This window comes from Penaeus vannamei, chromosome 41, assembly GCF_042767895.1.
Source record: "Penaeus vannamei isolate JL-2024 chromosome 41, ASM4276789v1, whole genome shotgun sequence".
Taxonomy (NCBI): Eukaryota; Metazoa; Arthropoda; class Malacostraca; order Decapoda; family Penaeidae; genus Penaeus; species Penaeus vannamei.
In genome coordinates this window covers 15,292,646-15,305,145 of record NC_091589.1, presented here as the reverse complement: position 1 = coordinate 15,305,145, position 12,500 = coordinate 15,292,646, and the positions used below count along the sequence as shown (strand labels likewise).

At 34.9% G+C, this 12,500-nt stretch overlaps 1 protein-coding gene across 1 annotated transcript in view; it reads right to left on the bottom strand.

Annotated features, from left to right (window-relative positions):
* The window catches only part of MRP (Multidrug-Resistance like Protein 1), a gene marked incomplete in the record, with an annotated part of 45,321 nt that overhangs the window by 31,384 nt on the left and 1,437 nt on the right, over window positions 1–12,500 (bottom strand). Inside the window, 11 exon segments of the mRNA XM_070118245.1 lie at window positions 1,209–1,355; window positions 2,061–2,198; window positions 2,453–2,604; window positions 3,027–3,195; window positions 3,306–3,483; window positions 3,781–3,975; window positions 4,200–4,393; window positions 4,605–4,736; window positions 5,871–6,008; window positions 6,253–6,381; window positions 6,627–6,803. Coding sequence (XP_069974346.1) covers window positions 1,209–1,355; window positions 2,061–2,198; window positions 2,453–2,604; window positions 3,027–3,195; window positions 3,306–3,483; window positions 3,781–3,975; window positions 4,200–4,393; window positions 4,605–4,736; window positions 5,871–6,008; window positions 6,253–6,381; window positions 6,627–6,803 — 1,749 coding nt within the window.

Below are 12,500 nucleotides of genomic sequence, written 5' to 3'. Positions count from 1 at the left end.
CTTACGCTCACACTTACGCTCACACTTACGCTCACACTTACGCTCACACTTACGCTCACACTTACGCTCACACTTACACTCACACTTACACTCACACTTACACTCACACTTACACTCACACTTACACTCACACTTACACTCACACTTACACTCACACTTACACTCACACTCACATGACACACGCACACACACACACACTCACACACACATTCACACATGACACACACACGCACACGCACACACACACAAAGACACACACACACACACAGACACACACACACACAAAGACACACACACACACACAAAGACACACACACACACACAAAGACACACACACACACACAAAGACACACACACACACACAAAGGCACACACACACACACAAAGACACACACACACACAAAGACACACACACACACACAGTAATTGTAATAATAGGCTGGACTTATCAATGCTTGGATTATGAAAACCTTTGTTTGTATCTGCAGTATTTTTCTGCAAAATACTATAATCACTGCATCAGTAAAACTGGTATTTGTAACAGATCACAATCAAAGCTTATTTATAACTGTAAGAAAAGAAAAAGGTTTTAGATTTCCCCAATAATACATTTGTTTTTTCCTCTAAGAGAGAGGAACAAGCATTTGAGTGTTTAAGTATATATGTAAGAATATGTGAGTGTTTGAATTTGTAGTTTTGCTGTTATAAGGAGTGTAAGGACATGTGTAAACACAGTGGATTCTGGTGTAGGTGTGGGTATGTGTGCAAGGTAAATGTAAGTTTGAAATTAAGAGGAAGTGTGCACATGCATGCAGGTCATTGTATATGAGAATGTGTATGTATGAAAAATTAGGTACTCAACAGTAATAATGTGTGTGTGTATGTAAAAGTAGGTACTCAATAAAACCTATGAAAGTAACATTCTCCACACACAACAATAAAAATCATAACACGCAACCAATACAACTAAATCAAATATACATTTGCATACAAATACATATGTTAAATCACTATGAAGATATCAAAATCACATGAAACATATACTTCTCCAAGTTAGCACAATATCCCCACATAGTCCAATCAAAAATACAGAATGTAAGAACAGGACGCCAATATCAGCCACAAAAATTCCTGTAACTGGGAAAGTAAAATAAAAATAGAAGACTGCATAGTACTTCATCAGTACAAGCACATCTTTGGGATAATACCTGCACAGATGCAACTATAAGGAAAGGCAACATGGCCATAGGCATGCGCAAAATGTTCAAAAGGGTTAGAGATGTGAAAATCTTGTCAGCAGTCAGGATGTGCGTTGGGTCAGTCATGACATACGTTGTGAACATCACAAATGTTACCTGGAAGTGGGGTTGAGAGTCATGCATAGACAATAGGGATGAGAAAATGATTATATTCAGAGAAAGTTAAAAGACATTAGGAAAGTACACTTGATGGTATTACTATATATCATATACTGTATAGCTACATCTACTTTGTTTAGCCAGATCCTCTTTCTGGAAAAATAAATTTATTATCTAATTACAATGTAATATCTATCACAGTCTAAACTCTATTTAAAAAATCAGTAATAATATATGAAAAAAGGACAAAGAAAAACAAAAGCATTACACCAGAACAGCATGAACATCAACAGTAATAATGACAATGATAATAATAATTATTACAATAATAATGATGTTAATAAAAACAATGATAGAAATATCTTATAACAAATGTAAGTGAACCTTAAACTGTACATGTAATGCATGTATAGCTTTAGTAATAAAAAAAGGAGGGGAATACAATTTTTCTTGTGACTGATTTTCTTTAGTGAAACTTTAGTTTAATAGTAATAAAGTTTCTAAAGTGGTACTGCTATAATCTAAATACCTAAAATAACCCAAATTATTCAATGTTGTTAATACAATCATGATGAACATTAACTGTCATTTATATTCATAAATATTTCCCCCAATACAGTGTAAACAGATCAAACACTTCAATGTTTGTGGTTGTATACTATAAACTAGCTAAATGACATAACTTTAACATTGAACACCTACCAGGAAAGGTGTGCAGGTCCAAATGAAGGAAGTACCTGCATTGAGGTAAGCCGATTTCTTCAGTACTTTAATCTCTAAGTTGCGGACTCCTAAGACTTGCTCCTCAAAGGAAGGTTCCCATGCATACAGTTTCAAAACCTGAAAAAACAGTCCATCATACTCCCATAATGAGGCAAGAAGTTTTCTGTGATAATGATAAACAGTTAAAACTAACCATACACTAAAATCATGAATTTCACATCTTACTTAGATATGGTACATATTTCTCTGTAGCAATCTGATTACAAAATGGAAAAAATATATATAGAATTATACTCTAAATTACCCATTACACTACAGGCAATGGTACATTAAGTGTAACTCTAACCAAACAAGCAAGAATTCACACCAACCTTAATGCCATTCAAGATCTCGTTCATGAGCTTCACTCGTTGGTCCTTGTTCTTCATCTGACTGATCTGGAACTGCTTGGTCTTATTTGCAATAAAACCATTCACAGGGATCAGCACTATCATAACAGCCAGGCCAGCAAGTACAGATGGTCCTAAAGGAGATCAAGTTCATTTATTCTCACTATTCCATAAATTTCTAATAGAATACCAACCAAAAATAATATCATTTAAGAAGCCAAGCGCATGTTAGGCATCCTGTAACAATGAAATGATGAAATGTTTAGATTCATTTTCAATGTCCTCTCTTTAACACCTTACTCTTTCCATCTAAACCAGTTTTTCCTATCACCATGACCTCTCCACCTCCTTAAGTCCTTAAATTATTTGGCAGCAAAGAGTCCTTAAATTATTTGGCAGCAAAGAGCCCTTAAATTATTTGGCAGCAGTGTTAGTAAACAAAACATTCAGCCTGTTCTATTTGATATCACCCAAAGTACCAAGTCCTTAACTGATAGTATGCTTGATTAATAAATAGTGTGCCCTTTTATCCTATCTTAATGTTATATTCCCATACCTAGAAGATCCCACAGGAAATAAAGTGCCAAAGCAATCTGTAGTGGTGCAGACCACAGCATGTTGATGTATGAAGTTAGATCCATGAATCGCTGGGCATCAACAGACATTAAATTGACAATCTCTCCAACAGTAGACTCCTTTCTTGCAGAGCTGGAAATGCGCAGAGCCTGAAATAAATCACACATATTAGCTCTAGAAAATTCAACTCCCATATTTGAGTGATTTTATTACAAATATAAATCTTCTATTTCTTCATACTTTTACATTCGTCCTTTACCTTTCTGTATACTGCAGAAATTACACCTGTTCTGATTCTTAAACCAGCTAAGAACATCTTCATAAAATACTGTCCAAGCACAAGAGACTGGATCTGTGCACACACAATCATGAGTACAGCATACATGTACCCTTTCCATACAGGTTCATCTTCAGATTCCGTGAAGGTGATCAAGGCACTGAAAATGAATGTAAAAATAAAATTGGGATCATATCCAATGAAACTATATTTAGTCTGCCAAAACCAGAAATAATCATCTTGATCTACTTTTGCTGGGTACATAAACTATCCATTGAAATTTTTTCTAGTTAATTTTGTCAATATATAGATGGCTGACAACTTTTCAGAAAAAATCTTAATACCACTATTACCACTATCAATCCTATGGTTATTGTCTGTGTTATTAACAGTATCATTATCATCATGTCATGTCATTATATCATATTAGAAGTGACAAAACTCTCCAACAACTAACCTGAGGATCTGTGGACTTACAAACTGCAAACAGTCATGGAATAACTTCAATGATGCTCCAAAAAGGAATGTAGGACCAAAAGTGCGTATCATAGTGGGTAAGATAGAAACATATTCCTTCTTGGCCTTTCCTACTCCTTTTAACTCCACTTCAGTAGAGTTGTTGGTAGATGCCCATGCCTGTCTCTCAGCTTTCCTGTAACAAAGCAGTTTCATTTTTACATTCCACAACAATGTTTCCATATTAATAATATCTTCATGTGTTGTAGCATGAATAACAAAGGATTTAGTAGAATAAAGGGCAGAGACCATGTATTAATGGTTTACTTTACTCAGAGATTAAAATGTTCTAAATCAGTTAAAATTCATTATAAAATAATTAGTCTGACCTAAGCCCACAAACATATAAACATTCCATACTCTTCTTTTTTCGCAATCGACTTCCTCCAGTTTTTGTTCCAACGTTTCACAATGGTGCGAGAAGCATTTTCATAGGTGAGACTCCAGAGGTCTTTCATCTCTAAAGGTCTTCTGTAGCCCTTCCAAATTAAGGAGTCCATCCAGGCAAACAAGATTCGGTTGAAGAAGGAGGCACCAACTTCTGGACAAGGTTTCTGCATTGAGGATAATACATATTTGATAAAGAAAAGCCATAGCTTCCACCCTAGGATATTATGTGTTTTCTACTACGAAATGACAATCTCTCTATTTACAAGTGTATGGTAAGACCAATATGTCAAAAGGAAATAATGCTGATAAATAGAAACATTTTTAGGAATCCTTCATAGAAAAGATACTCACCCACCCCAACACACCATTCCTTACCTCGCCTCTATCGAAATCCACATACTCTGGTGTAGCGTCCCCAAAGCAATTGAGGACTAGCATTACAACAGTAAGCGGGAAATACACCATATAAGTCACAAACCGGAACATAATTACTTCATCTTTAGTTTCCTGGAAAAAGAAAAATATCATGAACACTAGTATCAGATAATCTGGAAAAGCTTTATAGAAGGACAAAGGGCATGAGAACTGCAATGAAGCATTTGCTTGGAAGGTAGATTAACTCTCCACTTTGTTATGAAAACCACATTCTATTTGCTTGAAAGTCAGTGCAGTGTTACAAAAGTAAAAGCATTAATGATGAGAATAATAAACTTTCATTTCCATCATCAAAAAACTGTCACAAGACACTATTAAGCTTTGCTGGTTTTTGCTGGTCTGTGTTGAATTGCTTTACATAAGTAATTTTACTATTGTTACTTTCTGGGAAAGCAATAAATCATATCAAATAACAAAAAATGATCAAAGTAGGCAGAAAACATGTATGCCATTTGCAATTCCCATCATTGTTTCTTTTTTCTGTCAAAAAATACCACTTTTGATCAATTCACAAATTACAATTAAAATGCTACATATGATGTCATTATCACATGTTTTCTTATCAGTCATGAATACATAATATGCTAAATAGTTTTGTAGAATTTAATACAAATTACAGAACATTCTTTTAGGCAAAAAATTCATGCATCATTTAAAAAATTCAGTGGCCTGCAGATCTCCAGGGATAAAGTATAAAAGATTTTAAATACATCTACTATTGTCTGTGCATGTCACTGCATGACATATAAGAAAGTGTTACCTGCATAAGTGGGCATACAAATGGTAGATTTCACTTTACTTTTTAAAGCTATGACTTTCCTGATATCAAAGATTATACTATACATTATTATATACCTACTCCAGTAACAAATTTATACTGGCCATTCCCATCCACTTTCAAAACAAACACAGAATGTATATGACTAATGGTTGTAAGACTGTTTCTTATTGGTGAAATTGGCAAGACAATGAGGATGATAATGATTGTTTATCATCATCATTATCATCATTATTATAATATCCTCATCATTGCAATTCTTATTATTATCATTATCACTATCATTATCAACATTGTTATCATTATTATTGATGTCAACCCCAAAAAATATTTGCAAAAAATAAAGAACCAAGCCTCTGTCATTTTCACCATAGGCCTACACCATACAATCCTGGCCTAATGAAAATGAACATATTACACATACTCACCTCATTTAAGACATTCAAGAAGTATGTGCGGTACTCTGGAATGCCGAATATAACCAAAAGTAGCCAGAACATGAAGATTACACCTGAGCTTTGTATCCCCCGTTTCTTCTCCATCAGGATAAAAACCACTTGAAGTAGCTGTAGAATTATATCAATTATACTATTAAAGTAAAAGATGGTTGTAAAAAACACTTTGTAATCTTTTGCCAAGAAAGGCTGCAACATAACAGGTTCATTTCTCTCAACTTATTATTACTATTTTCCCTCTAACAATGGAAATATCCTGCAATGCATTCATAAACTTTTAAAAACCCATATGTTAATGTGATCCTTTTTTATTCTTAACATCACTTACATTTCTTTACATAAGCTAAGAACTTACAATTGTAAAGAAAATTATTGCTGGAGCTGCATAGTCCACACCGTAAACATCCCCTTCATCATTTGCATTTCTATAGACGGCATGGAAAAAATCAACGCACTGAACAGTCATTAAGAGAGTTGACCCAATCTGCAAGTAAAAGTATAAACAGAGTTAAAAAAAGCAACTGTTTAAAACCTTTAAAATATTTATCCCAGGGATAAAACAGGGTGTATATATACATATATATATATATATATATATATATATATATATATATATATATATATATATATATATATATATAAAACATCATTAACTACACAACACAGAAACATGATCCATAAAAATCACCATAAACACCAATACAAAAATTAAAAAATGGGTATACAAACCAGTTTAGAGATATTGATCCATGACCAAGGTACAAGCCTATCTGGGCTGTTTTTTAAATAGAAGATTTCCATGGGAGTAAAGACCCACAGGAAGAAACAGGGCACCCACACCAACACTGTGCGCTCGAAACATGGTGTGAAGTCGGGGTTGTCCGTGTACCATGTGACATTGGCATCCTGAAGACCAAGACAAAAGAGATTCTAAATCACATATGCAAGAATGTGTGTGAAGATCTCACATGTATCTTGAAAGTATAGTACACAGATTTATGGGACAAAAATGTTATTAATAAGCCCTCTTCTTGGTAAATTATAGGGGATAAAGATTTCTTAGAAATGCTGAAATATATAAACAAATTCATGATATAGAAATATCCTCAGCACTAAAGGTGGACACTAGAATCTCATATAATACTCGCCACAAGTTTGTATGCATTGTATATGTGTAATGCAAGAGGTAGAATCTTTAATAGGATATAAAATAGCATGCTTTTACATAAACATAAACATATACACTAACACTTACACTTACACACACACTCTCCGTGCCCTCTCGTACACTCTCCGTGCCCTCTCGCACACTCTCCGTGCCCTCTCGCACACTCTCCGTGCCCTCTCGCACACTCTCCGTGCCCTCTCGCACACACTCCGTGCCCTCTCGCACACACTCTCCGTGCCCTCTCTCACACACTCTCCGTGCCCTCTCTCACACACTCTCCGTGCCCTCTCTCACACACTCTCCGTGCCCTCTCGCACACACTCTCCGTGCCCTCTCGCACACACTCTCCGTGCCCTCTCTCACACACTCTCCGTGCCCTCTCTCACACACTCTCCGTGCCCTCTCTCACACACTCTCCGTGCCCTCTCTCACACACTCTCCGTGCCCTCTCACACACTCTCCATGCCCTCTCACACACTCTTCATGCCCTCTCACACACTCTTCATGCCCTCTCACACACTCTTCATGCCCTCTCACACACTCTTCATGCACTCTCACACACTCTTCATGCTCTCTCACACACTCTTCATGCACTCTCACACACTCTTCATGCACTCTCACACTCTTCATGCACTCTCACACACTCTTCATGCACTCTCACACACTCTTCATGCACTCTCACACACTCTTCATGCACTCTCACACACTCTTCATGCACTCTCACACACTCTTCATGCACTCTCTCACACTCTTCATGCACTCTCTCACACTCTTCATGCACTCTCTCACACTCTTCATGCACTCTCACACACTCTTCATGCACTCTCACACACTCTTCATGCACTCTCACACACTCTTCATGCACTCTCACACACTCTTCATGCACTCTCACACACTCTTCATGCACTCTTACACACTCTTCATACAATCCCACACACTCATACACTCCCAAACACTTATAAACTCCCACACTCATCCACTCTCACACACTCAAGTACTCACACACTCTAAGAATGTCTACAAATGTGTTTTGTTATATCAGGGATTTCAATTTTTCAGTCATCTTATCTTTGTGAATCTATAAAAGAAATTACATATCAGACAGACTTGAATTAGTCTAGCAAAACTCACAGAAATGTTCTTTCTCTTGTATGAGATTCAATAAGCTTAAAAAACACACAGACAACTGTATGAATATCAGTAAATAATAAAAATAAATAATAAATCAAGATCTTATTATCTCTAATACCATCCAAACTGTACATCAGTCTTAGAAATACCAGACAATTAATACACACGATAATATAGAATGACATTATATCACTGTAAGATAACACTGACAAAACTGAGATATGGACAGATAAGTGAATGATGGAACACTACCAGTAGGTAAACACATGAGAACATTAAGAAACAATGAAGATAATATCCAATACATATTCAGCATACACAAGAGTATGTAGCTTTTAAACTTTTCTGAAGTTCATGATCTGTAATCATAAGTCTGCACTATCAACAAAAAGAACAATTCTTTTTTTAATAAACCTTCATATTACAAAAGACATACAAGGGTCAAGGCTTATGTAAACAGAAAGCAGACACCATAAAATAATATGAAAAAGATAGAATCTATTTTAAAATTATCTGTGAAACATTAACAAATAATAATAATATTCCTGAAAAGTACAGCATCCTGGTTTCCAATCTCTCCATAAAAAAATAAATACAGGTTCTAGTACATACTTTAAAGTCTACAAGAAACCAACACTAAAATTCTATGAAGTACATTGACATATTCTCTATGCCCTTTTACAGCAGATATAAGGGAAATTTCAAATAGCAGGAGTTATCATGTTACCTGAACCTACTTCTGAAACTGTCATATATGAACTTCAATTTTTTGTATACTTATTATATGTGTAGTAGATGACAAATGAACCAGTCAATCATTCTTAATTTGTCTAAAAATAAGTTAAATACAACAAGACATAAAAGGAACTTTACAAAAGGTTAACACAACAAATTTCTTTTAGCCTTTAAAAGTAATTAGCTCCTTCCATTGGGAAATAATAGGTTCCCAAAAATATAAGAGTGAAAACATCCAATTCATGAGCTAGTAGTCATATTAAACAATAGCCTACCATAACACTAAAAATACAATCTGTATATGAAACCGAAAATCTACAAGCCAAGATAATAAATAAATTGAGTCAGTTTCAATAGCATGATGTGGTTACAGTTAAACCCTGTCTGAATCAGTTAACTCTATAAAATGACAACACATTAAGCTCACAGGATAAAAAATAGTAAGAGAAATGCTAATAAACTCACTCAGTGTTACTACATACATAGATATCTTTAAAATAGGAAATAAATATAGGTTCCCAAAAATATCAGAGCAAAACCATCCAATTCATAAGCTAGTAGTCATATGAAAATATAGCCTATCATAATACTAAAAATACAATCTGTATATGAAACTAAAAATCTACAAGCCAAGATCATAAATAAATTGAGTCAGTTTCAGTTTCATGAGGTTGAAGTTAGACCCAGTCTGAATCAGTTAACTATATAAAATGAAAACACATTAAGCTCATAGGACACAGAATAGTAAGAGAAATACTAATAAACTTACTTAGTGTTACTACATAACATAGACATCTTTAAAATAGGAAATAGATATAGGATGTTTCCAAATGACACAAAGTATGTTTAGTTGTTAATAATGAACCTTTAGAATTAATATAAACTGCAGTTTATGCTTCATGGGGGCAAATAGACTCTTAATGTCTCCTGGAGTTAAACAGCTTGATTAGCAAAGCATTTAATTCACAGATCAAAAGTTTTTTCCAAGTAATGCAAAGACTCAAGCCCATGACAATATTTTTTTCCCATAAGATAAAAACATTTTCTGGAAAACGTACAGACTAGCTAGTAATACTGAAATCCTTTCAAGATTTACAAATGTATGCTATCCGCCATGACGTTCAAATGAAAACAAAGTTGGCAAATACAGGACAAAAAAAATCAGATTACTCTCCAATCAAACAGATGATAAAGGGAAGCAACTCAAAATATATGCATAAAAGATTCCACAGAAGCTTGAAACAAAGATCATAATAAAATAAAAGATAGAAAATGGAGAGAAATATTACATTTAACAATTAACTACTGTTCTCTAGAAGGATATCAAATCATCTTCAAAATAGCTTGCAATCTAAAATATTCTAACACAATTGCTACAAAAAACTGTGGGTTGAACAGTGCCGTTATATAGTCTGAAATATACCGTAATCTCATTCGTTAAAATTATTCAAGTCATATAATGCATGCCTACCATTCATCAAATTCTACAAAATGTGTAAAAATCAAAATTATGATTAACAACCACAGCAGGTAAAAGATTTTTTCACAGAATCATGAAAGGCTGTCCACAGAGACTACTTTTCCACAGAACTACTTTTACAACTACTTCTGAAACTGCTTCCCACTAATGCACATAATGACTACTGAAACACATCGTTTTTGTACTGCTTCTATGATGTATGAAGGATCAACACTGGGTCAAGAAAGCTTATGATCCAATCCCACAAGTAAATGCATCACAGGAACATCAAAAACTGTCCTGTTCTGAAGTCTGCAGCAGTTAAACAATGTACTACATGTGCAATGCTATAAGAATACAAAAAACAGAAACATAGGTAATTGAGTAATTTTTTTTTTTTTTTTCAATATAGTTTTGCATTAAAAGGTTAGGATAGTTATCCAGGATTGCCTGATATTTTGCCTCTTGATTTTCATCCAGATTTTGAGTTTTCACCCTGAAGAATTATCTATTTATTCACACTTCTATATTATGTTCTATGAGTTTCCATGCATATCACAGTAAACTGAAAGAATTTCCTAACAGCATATTCTATGACAACAAGTGCTCTATGATAAACTGTACCACTGTAGCAGCCAAGAATATAATAACCACTTTTACCAACTAGGATAATCATTCACTAATATGAACCTGTCTGGCACACAAGGTGGTATATGTATATACACATACACGCTAATGTATATATGCACCCACAAATGCATTTTCATCCATGCACTTGCATTTGCATCCTTGTGATACAACTTCTACAACAGAAATACTATAATGTATTGATTTAGAAGTTTCAGTATTCCTGATGAAGAACATTGGATGGATGACAACCCACATCATCTTGTTCTTGCCACACAGGTTCACATTAAAGGATGATTGCTGTATGTGTTACTGCAGTTATTACATTCCTTTTGCTTTTACATTTCTGGGTGTCTTTGTAGCATACTCAGAAAATAACACGAAAGATGAAGAGAATGAGTTACATAGGCTCTTACAGTGGTTACCATAATGAACTTGTTTTAGCCGATTTTTTCTTTGGGTCATAATTTTGGAGTTAAAGAGTTACACTATGATTAGTAAATAAAATCAAAATTCAAATGAAGTTCCTACAACATATGTCGGGCAAAAGTTGGAAAAATGGCAAGAAATCCAGGCCATGGACACATACAGGATAATGTTGGACTGCTTATTTCTTCAATTGCCAGGAAGGTCTACAGTTCTCTCTTGCCATAAAATACACTACTTGTCTAATAGAGTATCTGGACCCCCACTAATGGTGTAAAATGACACTCTCTCTGTAACTGAGCTTGAAAAAATGAGAGAAATTGATTACTTTACCCATCTCTCCTACACCCATGCAGAGAAGGACAATTTGAGGAAGTGTGTTAACCCCTACAATCGAAATGAGAATTTGGCTGAAGACCGGAGTGAAGGGAACTTGCCGTCATGAGAATTTCGGTTAATGGCTGGGGTAACTTTAAAAACTCCCCATGAGTACACAAAGCTCTTGGATTATGATTAGATTCAGTGTGCTTTTGCATAATTTCCATTGAGTAACTAATGTTTAATATACCTTCCATGAACCATGACTGGAAGAGCGCCATCTCCATTGAGATTACTATCTTTATGCTCAGGATACTATTCCGGCCCGCTGTAACCAGTAGTGCACGTTGTATTACAGAAAATTGAATATCATGAAAGAATGAAATAAAATCAAATTAGAATAAAATGATTGTCCCTGTACCCCTCGGTCTACAAGCCACACCCTGTAAGAGTGGCCACATAAGTAAGCCTAATGCCCATTTTTGGGCCACATGCATGTAATGAAGCACCCACATACAAAAGGTTAATGAGCAGGATTATGACATGTGAATATTTGGTTTAGAAATGCTTTCTTTTTGAGTTCATGCAATGTGCCTCTCTCCAAACAACCACAGTGGTATCAAAAGTCTGTAAAATTGTGTAGGAAACTGGTGTTAATCCTCCCATAGTGTGGCAGTTCAAAAACTACCACAATACCAGAATATAGTATCTTATATGTGGTAATTTTTTGTTTCCCACA